This window comes from Neltuma alba, unplaced genomic scaffold (assembly GCF_004799145.2).
Source record: "Neltuma alba isolate B1F8T4 unplaced genomic scaffold, ASM479914v2 tig00011243_pilon, whole genome shotgun sequence".
Taxonomy (NCBI): domain Eukaryota; kingdom Viridiplantae; phylum Streptophyta; class Magnoliopsida; order Fabales; family Fabaceae; genus Neltuma; species Neltuma alba.
This window is the reverse complement of record NW_021635961.1, coordinates 114,927-131,058: the sequence shown is the minus strand read 5'-3', so window position 1 is coordinate 131,058 and position 16,132 is coordinate 114,927. Positions and strand designations below refer to the sequence as shown.

The 16,132-nt window shown below is 35.6% G+C and overlaps 1 protein-coding gene across 1 annotated transcript; it reads left to right on the top strand.

Moving 5' to 3' along the window:
- Positions 1-2,912: 2,912 nt before the first annotated feature.
- On the top strand, positions 2,913-15,629 carry LOC114762825 (fatty acyl-CoA reductase 1-like). The gene is made up of 10 exons (XM_028952419.1): positions 2,913-3,041; positions 3,504-3,558; positions 6,478-6,581; positions 6,695-6,894; positions 7,665-7,765; positions 7,912-8,116; positions 8,226-8,387; positions 8,767-8,848; positions 15,183-15,399; positions 15,535-15,629. The coding sequence occupies exons 1-10, from the start codon at positions 2,913-2,915 to the stop codon at positions 15,627-15,629; spliced, it is 1,350 nt and encodes a 449-aa protein (XP_028808252.1).
- The last annotated feature ends 503 nt before the right edge of the window (positions 15,630-16,132 follow it).

Sequence of the window (16,132 nt, the reverse complement as noted above, 5' to 3'; positions counted from 1 at the left end):
TAGAACTCAATAACAACAAAAAATCAGAACGCCTACTAAGGAGGAAGATATATATTACAAGGAGAACGCCTACTAAGAAAATGAAAGATTAATTTATATTGACCGAAGATGATGATATATACAACAAAACCAAATACATGCATGCATGGTGATTCATGACAGCAGTGCTACAATAAATCATAGGTGACTGACAATAATGAAGCTGATGAGCGAAGGAGGTAACGTAGACTTGAAACTAAAGAACCCTTTATCTTGGATGAGTGAAAGCTACAGCCTACAGGGTACTAATATCTATACACACTGATAAGTGATAATTCAACTATGAGATGCCATAAGCTATGTCACTAAATCCACATGAGTGATCGAAATACCAAAAAACTAATAATAACTCCAAGTCTCCAACCGATATATCAATCACAAATACCAGCAAACTAAGAATGACTCCAACCTATATATCAATCACAAACCAAGTTATCAGAACCAAATACAATAACATCAGGGCAAATTTTTCAATTATACAAATTTAATTAATGGCTAAAATTCAGGCAAGTTTTTTTTGGTTTAAATTCAAAGCACAACAGATAAGAAGGCTACAACACTCGACTTACTTGTTGGCAGATCTTGACAAAATGGAATCAAAATTCAAAATGGCATCGGCAGATCAGAATTCAGAAGTCAGAGCCTGCATGAAAGAATCAATAGGCAGAGCTTGACAAAATGGAATAAAAAACACAGCGATGGAATCGAAAATGCAAAGGCAGCAAATTTATATCGATGAGACGATGACGGAATAAAAAACGCAGCGATCAATCGAAGAACAAAATGGAAGAAGGGAAGAAGGGAAGCGTGTGCAATTAGCTACTGGGTACCTGAATGTGCCGCTGTCAGCCCGTGCGCCGCCGTCGACTACCTTCTGAGTTCTGCTGTCTGCTGTTTTCCGTTGCCGAGCGCCGACTGGAGAGTAGAGAACCCTGGAACTGGAAGGACGAAGTGAGGTCTTGACTCTTGAGTGCCGAAAAGGAAATGGGAGACGGAAATGGGAGATTGGGACTGACCGTCCAGAACCGAAGAAGAAACGGGAGATTGGGAGTTTGGGACTGACGAAGTGACGAGCCGAAGAAGAAACGGACGAGCCGAAGAAGATTGGGACTTGGGAGAGTAGTGACTTAGGTTAAATTTCTAACCCCTGTGAAATTACAATTTTAACCTTAAAATAAATAAAAAAAGAAAACAGGCTCAGGCCGCCTGACAGGCCTAACAGGCTTATTATCAGGCCTGAGCCTGGTCTGATAAGATAAACAGGCCTTTTCACAGGCCTGAGCCTGTTCTGGTGGTTAAATAGGCCAGGCCAGGCCAGGCCATTTACAGGCCAGGCCACAGGCCCCTGACAGGCCGTCTGGCCTATTCCCACCCCTAGTCTTGCCCGACAAAAGAGTTAACATAGATTGCTTTTTATCTGTAGTGGCTTTATGAGGGTTCTTTGAACATTTTGGGATATGCCTTAATAAAGAATTTGTCCCATGACGGTTTGGATCAGCTTTATAAGTAGTATGACAATACTTGCAAGCTGCTAAGTGAACTCCATTAGTTTCTTCTATTGGCAATCTAACAAAATATTCCCAAAACTCTGATGTGTGCTTAGTTTCTCTTGCCTTCCTCTTTGTACCCCTTTCATCAATACTTGTTTCCGGTGTGACAGAATTTGTTTGTGGGGGAGTAGGGGTAGGAGAAGGAGCAAGGGGAGGGAGGACAGGATGAGATGGAGGTTGAACAGGAACAATAGGGCTAGGGGCAGCAACTTCATTAGGTCTATTAGGATTTGGTGTTTGATTAGGTCCAATAGAGATTGGTGTTTGAAGAGGGGCTGAAGCAGCTTGAGACCTTCCACCAACAACCGGGGATGGTGATGTAATAGAAGTTTTATCATCCATTGCAGTTGCAATATCATATAATGAACAAATTATTTTTTAAAAATATATCAATACACAAATAGCAAGAAATTTTAAATGAATAGGAGCAGAATCAAATAGCAGAAATTTCAAATGAATCAAAGTAGAATCAAATAGCATTATATCATACAAACACAAGTGGAGACTGAAGAAATACTGTGACAAATGAATCATGGCAAGAAATTTGAATTGATACAATAATACTGATATGAAGTACAACTCACGATATACCATTTGATTTAATTGATTCATTTAAAATGATTCTGCTATTCCAAATACTAAAACAAATTATTAAAAAAAAATTGAGCAATGCTTGGAAACTAAAACGAACATGGCAGTAATTACAGATGACTCTGCTATTCCAACTCTGCCACTTATTTCACGGTAGAAGCACTGAAGCAGAACCATTTATTTCTTTGTTATCTCAAATTCTTGCAAACTAAAACGAACATGGCATTACATGACTTATTTTTTTTTGAATAGACACGGCAGGCCTGAGCTTGTAGATACAATTACAAAACACATGAATTGTGAATATCTCATGCACCTCCATAGAAACAGCATTATATGAATTGTGAAACAGAAAATCAGAAATAATCCAAGCATAATCAAATGGCACAATCAGGCGACTAAATCAAACCAGAATCAAATACAATCATATGATACAGAGACATGCGTGGAGACTGGAGAAAGGAATCCGTGCTGTCGCAACTCACCGAGTGGAGATTGGAGCCGTGGAGCAACGAGTGACCGAGAGACGTGATGGTGGTTGAGGCGTTGATCTGGAGTATTTGGCGAGCTTTAGATTGAAGAGACAGCGACCGAGAGATACCGAGAGACTACTCGACGAGCTTCAGATCGGAGAGACAGCAAGGTGAGGTGGGAGACTGGGAGTGACCGAGACCGACAAGGTGAGGTTTGTAGAGCATAATATTTCTCCAGATAGTGAAAAAGGAGGAAGAAATGGTCTATACCAAGAGACTACTCGGTGAGAGGCAAGATCCAGGCGAGCAACGACTCGTTGAGCTGGAGTATTCAGCGAGCTTCAGTCTTCAAATCAGAGACAACAGTGAGCAGTCACAGCACGCGGAAGTCAGAGACTGCACTGGGAGGGAGCGATCGAGACCGAGTGGCAGGGGAGCGACCGAGAGTCCGAGACCGACAGGCAGGGGAGCGACTCAGAACTGAAAGTAGGGGGGAAGTAACCGCGTTGGGTAAATGGGTAGGGTTTTGAATTTCTGATGAAGTGATGAAAGGCGGACCACGGACTGATGGAGTGGATCAGTGGAGAGTGGACTCAAGACTGGAGACTGGACTCTGGAGAGTGAAAATGAAAAAAAAATAAAAATAAATAAAAACTTCCGGGCAGGGCCAAACGGGCAAGGCCGGGTACCTTGCCCGTTGCCCGGCCCTGCCCGTGTTGGGCCCTGCCCAAAAGTGCTCTTTTTTTGTTTAGGCTACATTTTTTCGGGCTGGGCCGGGCTTTTTTTTTTCCAGGCTCGAGCGGGCGCACCGGGCATGCGGGCACTATGAACACCCCTAAGTGTAACACAGTTTCTCAGGGGAAAGACTATATTGGTCACCGGTGCAACTGGCTTCTTGGCAAAGGGTTTAGTTTCCTCTCTCTCTCTCTCTCTATATATATATATATATATAAATATACACACACTTTGAAATGAATTGTACGTTTCTGCATATACATATATTAAACATCTAAAAGATCAAAATCTTAATAGAAGATATGGCATTTGACCTGGTATTTTAAAAATACAATCAAACGACTAAAATGTTTTTATATCAGATTTTTTTTAAAAAAAAAAAACCTATCAAGCTTGTTATTATCAGTATATTTTTTGTCATTGATTGTTCAACACTTGTTATTACCAATTCACAACTTATTAATGAATAACTTGTCATTACTAATATATTTTTTGTCATTTGTTATTTAACACTTCTGATTACCCATTCATAGCTTGTTAATAAACTTTTTGAGATAAGGGTATTTTTATCATTTAATTATATTTGCAAAATATCATATGAGACATTACTTCCTCTCCTAAAATTTTTTACCTCTTACATGCCTGAATTAGAATGTTGTGATTTCCTGTAGAGGTGAGCATTCGACTGTTTTGTTCGGTTATTGGTGATAATCGAATTAACCGAATAACCAAATAAAGCAAATTATAAATACCGAAACCGAAACCGAATTAACCGAAATATTTTGGTTAGGTTAACCAATTAACCAAAATATATAAATATGAAAAGTGATTTTAAATTAAAAATAATTAAAAAATATAATTAAAATCATTAATTAATAAATATTTCATCATTTAATATGAGTTATTTTAACCATATTTGTTGAATATAAATATATTTAAAGAGTTCACATAAACCCACACATATATATTTATTATTATTATATTTATTAAATATAAATATATAATATATTTAATTCGGTTTTTCGGTTATAACTGAAATTTTTTTTACTAACCAGATATATATTTAATTCGGGTAAATATTTGTCATTACCCGTTCAAAACTTATTAATAAACTTTTTGAGATAAGGGTATTTTTAATATTTAACTGTATTTGCAAAATACCAAATCAGACATTACTTCATCTCCTGAAATTTCAACCTCTTACATGCCTAAACTACGTTATGATTTTCAATTTTTTTTAATGTCATTTCTTCTTCTTTTTTTGGGTATAGTAAAAAACGTTATTTATATAATCGTAAATTTTTGTTTTCTCTATGCCGCAAGGTCCATAAAATCCTCTTTTTACGATGACAGAATCTCCTAACAACTCCTTCCCCAAAATGGATATGTGTGTGTGTGGATAATGAAAGATTTGGTTCTTGAAGTTTCTCTCAATTATTGATTTAGTCCTTAAAATTTAATTTTTATTAATTAAGCATACAATGCACAATTTTATGTTCTTATTATTTGATCTCATCGCACCACCAACAATTTTTTCTGCAATCCTTAAAGTGTTTTTATCCTTGAGCAAAGAGTAGTTAGATTACATGCGTTTAGAATTATGTCTTAAAACAATTCCTCCCCCCAACCAAGGACAAAAAAAAAAACAACAAAAGTTTTGTCAACGTCCAGTAAATGAATCGGTAGCTTCATTAATAATAAAGCGTAGACGTTAATACTCCTAATTATACCCAAAAAAAAACATTTATGAATATATGGGATCTTAATTTCATGGGGCAATTAAATGCCCCCTAGCGTTAGGACTAGTTAGGGACGTGCCTCTTACACATAGTGATCTTTTGTCAATTAATTAAAAAGATAATATTACTTTCTGTTCTAATTATAAGATCTTATTTATAATCTACAAACCAGGTCTTATAATTAAAATTGCAGGTAGTAATAAAATTTATAAGCATTTTTAGAGCTATTTCTAATAATTACATATATGAAATAGGGAGTTCCAGGGTAACTATCAAATAAGGTCTTTCAGAAAAACCAGTCCATATTTATTACAGACAGTTTAACTAATTTTTTAAAATATGTGTAAATTGGCTGTCTAGTTCTAATATTTAAGATGAGAGTAGCCTGCGGTGTTATAAATAGAGCCTTAATTAGAGCTGACAATACTTGAACAAGATCCAGAAGTAGTTTTCAAAACAAATCGGTGCCCTGCATGATCCAGAATTTGAGCACGTTTCTGGTAGTTTTGCATATGAAAGAAGCAGCCTGTCGATCGAAAGTGACGGCACACCACAACCACATACCAAAAATTGATGAATCATCACTTGTTACAGTATCGCTCTATTTACTATAGGCTCATGTATATTGCAGAGTGCGCAAGCAGATAAAAGACGTTCGAAATGTCATTAATTAGTTTGTGCACTGGGAGCTAGGATAATAATTAGACTTGAATTTTCTAATAGTCAGACTCATGGCATGCTGTGGACGGAGGGATCAAATCAACGGCCATAATCTCTCGATTGTACAGGGGCAGGTAATCCAAGACGATCTCGTACGTCCATAATTTAAGTATGAAGTAATGACTCTTCGAAACACGTCCTTTTTCCTCTCCCTCTCTATCTTTCTCTCAACTTTTCATTTTCTATGCAGTCCCTCCCCTCCCTCTCTCTCTCACCTTTTAATAAGGGTAAATATGAAAAAAAAACTGATTAATTTGATGTATTTCTTGGTTTGTGGGTTTGGGATACAAGTGACTTATAATAAGAAACAGGGTGCTATATGCAACTACTACTATAAATACAATAATATAATATTGGAAGAGAATATATATCATCGTGTCAATATAATCTTCACAAAAGAGAAACAACAAACTCTGCTTCTTCAAAATGGAGGTGGCAAGTGTAACACAGTTTCTCAGGGGAAAGACTATATTGGTCACCGGTGCAACTGGCTTTTTAGCAAAAGGTTTAGTTTCCTCTCTCTCTCTCTCTCTCTCTCTCTACACACACACACACACACACTCTTTGAAATGAATTGTTTCTGCATATACATATACTCTGGGGTTAACAAATGAATTTGAAATGTGATAGTATTTGTGGACAAGTTATTAAGGATTCAATCAGATTTGAAGAAATTGTATCTTCTTCTCAGAGCTTCTGACTCTGAGGCAGCCACACATCGCATGCATGATGAAGTGTACATATATATATATATATATATCAAGTGATCGTTATGGTTGTTTTCAGCCTAGCTTATTCAGTAATTTATACATTGATAAATCTATCATATGTGTATATATATTTATAGATTATAAGGAAGGAGCTGTTTAGAGTTTTACGGGAAAAATGGGGTGCGGATTTTGAATCTCTGCTGGCAGAGAAGGTAGTTGCTGTTGCAGGAGATGTTTCTGTTCCAAATTTGGGGATTAAAAATGCAAATCTTGAAAAGATGTGGGAGGAAATAGACGTCATTGCCAACTTTGCTGCTAATACCAACTTTGATGAAAGGTACATATATCTGCGCGCGCGCGCAACCAATGGGAAACTTAATTTTCACTCTTTTTCATTACAGACTGAATAAGGAATGAAAATTGAGTTACATTTTCTTCTTCCGAGATGAAAACTCTTTCACCATCATCATCATGGCCATGAAATTCACCCATTCTAAAACATGAGTTACACTAATCACTGTTTATTAGAGGCATTATTTATTAGATACTGAGACTGAATTAATGTCGATTTCAAAATAAACTGGAAAATTATTCAATATCATTTATTGTTCTACTATTTTAAATTCATAAAGTCACTGGAATCTTTTTTCGCTGCAAATAATTATTCATTGAGTTCTAAAATAATTATCTTTTGAAATAATAGACAAATAATACATTAGAAAGCTAGAAAATAACTTGGATCATAAAAAAGAATTTCCGTTGCCTAGAATCCTTTCAAACTAATCTCACACACACACGCACACAACTATCCCTTTATGCTGCATTAGAATCATAAACCATCAAAATAGCTTTTTTGTTCTTTTACTTCTTTAATTAATTATTATTTCTTCTAAAACTAGCGGCAGAAAAAAAAAAACTCCTTCGGAAATTGGATACTTGTAGGGTCCTAAATATAAGACCCTTATATAATGGTCTTATATTTAGGACCGGAGGAGTATTTGGTATGAAACTGTCATTTTGGACCGCCTAGCAGTTATTATTTTTTGGTTAGATACATAGATTTTAATTCTATTTTAAATGAAAGTAGTATTTTGCTATTTCAACCAGATGTGACATCGCTATGGAGATTAACACGATGAGGGCTTTACATGTGTTAAACTTCGCCAAGAGTTGCCGTAAGATCCAAGTTTTTCTTCACCTATCAACAGGTATGCTTAATCATAAAAGTTTTCATCTTCTTCTCAGAAACTTGGATGTCATTTAAATGGACACCCTTTTAGAATTTTGTACATATTCTGATCTACAAGAGCCTAACAATTTGTGCTCGCTCTCTGCTACGTGCTACTGATTTCAGCTTACATTTGTGGAGAGCCTCGGGAAGGAGAACTGATTAAGGAGGAACCTTTACGGATGGGTCAAACCCTAAACGACGCCTCAAAAGTCTTAGATTTTTACGCAGAAAAGACATTGATTCAAAAAACAATTGAACAACTCAGATCACAATATACTGACAACGACATGGCTATTACGTCTGCAATGAAAGATTTCGGAATTAAGAGGTTCTATCACATGCATGTTCATTATATATATCCATCTTTATGTTTTTGTTTTTGCAAAATAATCTTCAGTTCTTATTGTACTACGAACTTTGCTTGACGCAAAAAACAGAGCAAACTTGTATGGATGGCCAAACACTTACGTATTCACAAAAGCAATGGGAGAGATGTTGGTGTCGGATTTTAAAAATGAGATTCCATTAGTTATCATACGCCCTACCATGATCACAAGTACCTACAAGGAACCTTTTCCTGGTTGGATTGAAGGTTTGAGGGATGTATTCCCCCCCCCCCCCCCAAACCGCCACAAATTAAACACTCCAAATTAAATGGCACTAGTAGAATATACTACCTCCGAACTTTAACATATATAAGAGTTAGTTTAACTTTCAATTTAATCCTAAATATAGGACCCAAATTCATGTTGTCTCTTATATTTATCTATTTTTTCAAAGTAATGCTTATAGTAGTTGTACAAGTTAAAAATTTCATCAAATAGTAGTTTTAGCTAATACAAGGGTAGTTTAGAAAAAATAATAATACATATTTATTACCAATAGTTAATTTAATAAATTTGTTTAATTTACTCAAATTAATTAATTAACTCTTATATTAAAGACCGGAAGTAATATAATACATTTTTTGGTTAACAGAACACTTGATGCTGTAATTGGTAGCTATGGTAAAGGAAAAGTAGAATGCTTTCTCGGTGATCCCCAGACAATTTTGGATGCGGTAAGTTTGATCATATATTTTTTATTAAGACCTAAATGTACCATTACCTCCGGTCCTTGATATAAGAGTACTTTTAACTTTTATTTTATTCATAAATATAGGACCCTAATAATCCACTTTGCCTCTTATATTTATCTATTTTTTCTAAGATAGTTCTTATAATAATAACAGTAGTTCTAACCAATACACTTGATTAATAAAGATATTTTAAGAAAGATAACACTTATTTATTATCAGGAATTAATTTAACTAATTTTCTTAATTTATTCAGATTAGTCAACTAGCTCTTATATTAAAGACATGAGATAATACTTCCATTGGACTTTACTTTTCCTAGGACTTGGTTGATATGATGATTAATGATGTGTAGATATACCAGCGGCATATGGTGATAAACTGTATGCTGTCGGCAATGGCTATTCAGTCATCAGACAAATACATATACCATGTCAGTTCATCATTAAGAAATTCTCTCACAATTTCCTGTTTCCATCATCTTTCTTACCTTTATTTCAAAAACAAACCCTTGACTGATTACAAAAGTGGAAAGCCAATAATCATATCCAAGGCATTCTTTTTATCAACTATGGGTAGTTTCCATGCTCACATGATGACCCGATATGTTCTCCCCCTCAAGGTACGAGCGTATATTGAGCTTCCTAATTAACTAACTTCTTGTACTTAGTTTTTTTAATTTTATACCCATTAATCATTTTTGGCATGATGATTTGGTTGCGAGGTATTATATGTGGTGAACCAAGTGTTTTGCCAGATCTTCCGAGATGTTTATAATCGAAATGATAGAAAAATCAAAACTGTGATGCGAATGGCCCAACTCTACAAACCCTATGTATTTTTCAAGGCACTGTATGTTTCTTGTTCGCTTTTTCTCTATTATTCATTCAAATTTGCACCCACTTATTTGAAATAGTAAGTAGTAGTGGCTAACTTCGAGTTAATGTTTTAATATAATATTGTAACAGGTTTGATGATAGGCACACTGAAGAATTACGAGAAAAATCATCAAAGATTCTAAAGGATGTTGGATTTGATTTGGAGTTTGACCCCAAGAGCATAGATTGGAGAGACTATTTGCTGAATGTCCACATTCCTGGCCTCGTCAACTACACAATTAATTCATCTCCCAGATTGCCCAGATACTGATGAAGCTGAGGGGAAAAGAACCAATTAATGATATATTATAAGTACTACTACCTTCGGTCCTTAATGTAAGACTTTGTTTGATTTGTATTTTGATCTTAAATATAAGATCATGATCCATTTTATCTCTTATATCTATTTATTTTTTTTCAAAACAGTCTTTCTAATAATGGTAGTTCTAACCAATAAACTTGATAAATAATGATATTTTAGGAAAGAAAATATATATTTATTATAAATAACTAACTCAACTTATTTTTTAGCTTTTATATTTAGGACCGGAGATAATATGAAGTAATAATAGGAATCCCAGAAGGGTGATTTGCGTATAACTCGTTCAATCGGTTCGACTTACAACATGAATAAGCGAGTCGCTCCGAGTCCGAGTAGCTTGCGTTTCAGTGAGCGATTTCACTGGATTTTCATGTAGAGAAACGCAAACGCCGCCACAAACCGAGTCGACTCGCGCTTTAAACGACTACGCCCACAGTAGCCTGCCGCCCGTAAAGGAACGGTATATTTTCAGTTTATTTTTTCATAAATTTCATTTTTAATCGTTAGAACCTTGGCGATATTTAAGTTTATTTTGATTTATAAATTTTATATTATATTTTCATTTTCGTTTATTATTGTAATTTGATAGTTGTTAATAGTTATCTAATGTGTTTTTTTTTATTTTAGCTTTGAATTGTATTCAGTTGCACTGTTGCAGTAAATCCCGTAAAAATACGAAACGAAATTCGAACTAGAACTTTACTTTTTAAATTTTTATAATACTATTATTGAAAATCAAATTATAATTTTTTTAAAAAATAAAAAATTACACGTAAGTACGAAGTAAAAAAAAAGTTAAATACAAATGCAAGGGGGATCCGAATTTGACCCAAATGATTTAATATTTATAAGTGAGACTTTTATATTTATAAACTAAATTGCGTCATTTACAAGATTGGTGTTCATAAATCAAGCTTCCATATTTATTAAGTTGAGTTGTGTAATTATATGAAATCTCTTAGAACCCTATTAACACTGAATAAAATTCAGAATTCCTACCAGTATTTACTTTTTTTCATCTGGCATCTATTTATACACACACACACACATATAAAGGACAAAGCGTCGAGGGACTATTATTATTTGGGAAAACTAATACGGGATTCCCTATAGTTTTAAGGGGTTTTGAACAAGTCCTTATTATTATTATTTTTTCTATTTCATCCTTATTGTTCGTTTCTTTATATGTGCCAGTCTTTCTGTCACTGAAACATACATACGCCGTAGTTTGAGTTGACTAAGAGTGATGTGGTGATCTGACTAAGCACTTGCTAGCATGACAAGGAAAGAATGAGAATGACTAAGATGGCAGAAGAAAGAGAGCCAAGGGAACATCATTACTGGGAATTCATAAGACATGAACCTCCAATTTCACAGGCTACAGAAAAGCTCCTCGTCATCAACCCGGTCTTGCTTATTTAGGAACATGACCCTATATATTTTGAACACCCACTTGCTTACCCAAAAGCATATGCTTCTCAGTCTGCGGCATTGGACCGACGGCGATGCAAACATCCATCTGAGAAGCACTGTTTTCGAAAACTGCTAAAGCCATGGTGAGAACAGTGGTAGAGTTGTCTTGCCGTGGTCGATAAGCCTAATGATATTTACAGTAGTGAGAGGAGGCAAATGAGACTGAGCTCGGTTTTTTCCTTTCTTCCCTCATCCAAACTGCACCCGTAAAAGATGGGATGTGGGGAATTTTCACAATCACCCATCAATTATAATAACGTACAGTTTAGTGAAGGGGAAAGATGGGATGCGGGGGATGTGATTTTGTGGGGGGTTTAGAGAGAGAAGGGAGGAGGAGGAAGAGTAAGGGGAGTGGTGAGTGGGGATAGAGAAGAGAGCATGGGAAAGGAAATTAAAGGAAGCTTTTTATTTTTTACGGACTCTCTTTCTTCCACAATCAATCTTTTCTTCTTTCCATGTCAGTAGCTGCTCAGTTAGATCACTCCTGTCTAAAACTAACAGCATCAGTAAACGAAATGGCTGGCACAGATAACGGAGCAAAAAGGAAAGATGAAATAAAAAGAAAAATACTATAAGACCTGATTTAAAACCGGACAAAATTATAAGGATTGCAATATTAATTTTTTCTTATTATTATCATCATCATCATTATTATTATCATTATCATTATTTTCGATCTTCATTATAAGACCTCATTTATATATCAACAACGTGTGGTCCATTAATAATGGAAAGGAACTCAAGGGAGAGGGCAACCACGCAATTAATCAAACACGTTTCACTCCGACACTCACATGGCATTCATTATTGAAGGGATCTCAACTTTTAATTAGGTCTATAGATGTGGGTTTATAGTATAATTTACACTACAAAATGAGTTTTATATTTAAAACCAGATAAAATAATTTGCATGGTAGAGCCAACAACACAGCAAACCACTAAAAGGCAAGAAAATCATCATCATCAAAGCCTGAAAACGCACTTCTCCACTATTTATGCTCGCAAGTAGAACTAGGCAACTGAGTTAATTAGAACAAAAATTATTGTAATTCAGAATTTGCTTTTTCTAGATATTCTAGACGAATTATTAGTACTTTAAAGCCAGTTAAACAAGGAAGAATTGAAGAAAATGATCGTGGCAAGTGAAACGAAGAGCTATGTGTAACTTTGAAAGATTAAACGCATTTCAGCCATTTGTATGTCATAGGTGGCCGGCAAGGATGGAATGGGGTACAAGTGGAGAGTCTAAGGCCTTAGGGTTCAAATACTTTAAATGTATTTAGAAAAAAAATGTTAAATACATTTCAGTCATGGTAAGAGTGTATCAACACAGACAAAATATCTTAAGTGTGCACGTTGTTATATGATAGTAATTTGATTGGATGACCTCGTCTCCCAACCGACTATAAAGTGTGTTCCAACAACCTTAGCTTGCTAATTTAATGTTGATGAGTAGATTATGTTTCAAACAACAGGCTATAAGTACAATCTTTGGAAGAAAATATTTTTGTACGAGTCTTCGATCGTATAGCTAGGAACTTGATTGGCTCGATCGATCTCCCTCTTCGAAATGGAGTTCACTAGTTTGTAACAGTTTGTCAAGGGAAAGACCATAATGGTGACTGGTGCGACAGGCTTCTTGGCAAAAGGTTATATATAAAAATCCCATGGATCTTTCAAATTTCTGTGCATGTAAGTTGTCGCGTATAGGTAACAAAGTAATAATTTGAAATGTCACAGCATTTGTAGAGAAGTTGTTAAGGACTCAATCAGATTTGAAGAAATTGTACCTTCTTATAAGATCTTCTGATGCCGACACAGCCGCTCAACGCATGCATGATGAGGTACGTACATAAACTCTCAAGTCTTTTTATGGATTTTAACGGGAACCTAGATATAGTATCTGGCTAAAAACGAGGATGGGTATATACATACAGATTATAATGAAGGACTTGTTTCGGGTTCTACGAGATAAGTGGGGTGCAAAGTTTGATTCCATCATATCGGAAAAGGTAGCCGCGGTTGCAGGAGATGTTCCTTTGGTGAACTTTGGACTAAATGATGCAAATCTTGAGAAGTTGTGCCAAGAAATAGACATTATTGTCAACTTCACTGCAACTACCAGATTTGATGAACGGTACTAGCTAGAGGAAACATCTTCTTCTTTTCGGATTAAAACGAGTGTGTGTGTGTGTATGTGTCTTTTTTTTCGGTTTAATTACATTTTGTTTCGTGATTCTTGAAAATTTCAAGTGTATTTGAGATAATTCTCCAGAGGTTACTCAATTCGATGATTAAGTTATTCACGCAGATATGACATTGCAATGGGTACCAACAAAATGGGGGCTTTGAATGTCTTAAACTTCTCAAAGTGCTGCCATAAAGTACATGTTTTTCTCCACGTTTCAACTGGTAGGTTGTTTGGATAAGAGTGTGTGCGTATGTGTGTGGATACATAGCATCATCTATTTTACTGCAAAACTTATCTTGGCATATAGCTAGATCTACTCATCATTTATGGGATGAATCCTTGTTAGGAGAGATAAGATTAAAATACACAAGTGTCGTCACTTTCAAATTTCAATATCAAGTTAATGAACAAGCAAGGAGTTGGTAAGTCCTCCTCAAATTGAAAGTGGGGGGGTTGCATTCATTTTGTGCATTTAGAAATCCCAACATAAAACACCTAGCCAGATAGGATCTGTTTCCCTCAATTTTATTTGGGCATTTCATTTCCATGGTTGTCAAAAGCCTTACCACATGCTGCTAACGTTTTTAGTGCTGCTAATTTCAGCTTATGTTTGTGGAGAGGTTATGGAAGGGAAACTAATTAAAGAGGAACCTTTTGAGATGGGCCAAACCCTGAAAGGGATCTCAAAAATGTTGGACATTGAAGCAGAAAAGAAATTGATGGAGAAAAGAATAGAACTCAAATCACAGTATACTGGCGACGAAAAGGCCATCAGATCTGCAATGAAAGAATTTGGAATTAAGAGGTTGTCTTTCAAACTCCTAGTCATCCATGTCGTTTGATCACGCACATAATCTTCCTTTTTCTTCTTCCATTTTTTGTTACATGAAATGGGTGGTTATTTCAAAAGCAATGGTTAATTATTTCAAAAAGCAGAGCAAATTTGTATGGATGGCCAAATACATACGTATTGACAAAAGCAATGGGAGAGATGTTGCTGTCACAACATAAACAAGACACTCCCTTAGTCATCATACGTCCTACTATGATCACTAGTACCTACAAAGAACCCTTCCCAGCCTGGATCGAAGGTTTGAGGTCTATATATGTTCCCTTCTGCCCCAATATACACTAAATGTAAATTAGATATTCCATCAATCTATATATTCCAGTAGTCCTAAATTTTAAGCAAATGTGAAATCCTGTTGTTTTGGTTTAAACTTTACAGAACACTTGATAGTGTTATTGGGAGCTATGGGAAAGGGAAATTATCATGCTTTCTTGGTCATCCCAAGACCATTATAGATCTGGTAAGTTTTGATAGGCTTTTTAACTAATTACTCTATATTGCAACGTATTCTTTTTTAACTTTCACCAAGAATTCTTCTACAATTAATCATTTCGAGGCTCAATTCGAACTAATTAAATGCGGAGGATATATATGAAAATTTGCAGATACCCGCGGATATGGTGATAAACTGCATGTTGGCAGCAATGGTGATTCACTCAAACAAAGCTTCAGAGAAGTATATTTACCATGTGGGTTCATCGTTTAGAAATCCTCTTGGGATTTCTTATGTCCACGACCTCACGTATCTTTATTTCAAGAACAAGCCCTGCACTAATAAAAGTGGGAAGCCAATTATTGTGCCCAAGGGAGTTCTTCTGACAAGTATGACTAGTTTCCGGGCACTTCTGATGATACGATATGTGCTTCCCCTCAAGGTAATTAATTGAAATTACAGAGCTAAACCTCTCGTATATCATGAGGCTTTTTTAATGCTAATTAGTATTTTAAATGTGCAAGGTATTATATCTGGGGAACAAAGTGTGTTGCCAGATGTTCCAGGATTCTTACAGCCAAAATCACAAGAAAATGAAGATGGTGATACGAGTGGTTGAACTTTACAAACCTTGTGTATTCTTTAGGGCATCGTATGTCTCGTAACTTTTTTTTTCCCCCTCCCTTTTTTTTTTTTTTTGGCCAGAAGAAGAATTCATTCATTCAAACAACAAAGTTATTACAAACACCAACCTAAAAGAAGTAGCTAGCCACCGAAATACATCAAACTTAACTCTAAAAACTACAAACAGAGCCACCTAACACACCACAATACTGCAAAGCAAATTCACAGATCTCCCAAAAGATAAGACTGCAAAGTTCTGTCCTATAATCCTTGACAACGGCGAGAAAGGGTGGTTGTCGTATGACTTGCTCAAACATTGAGCCCAACCCTCTATGTGCCAATGCTGCATTTTCATTAGCAGCTTTAACAGCCCCTCTCATACCAAGAGGGAAAGAAGAACACTGAAAGTTATTGAAAACTTTCAGCTCAATAAGGATTTTACTAGGACTACAACAACACAACCTTATCCACAGGGAGAGATTTATTCCAAAAACTAGA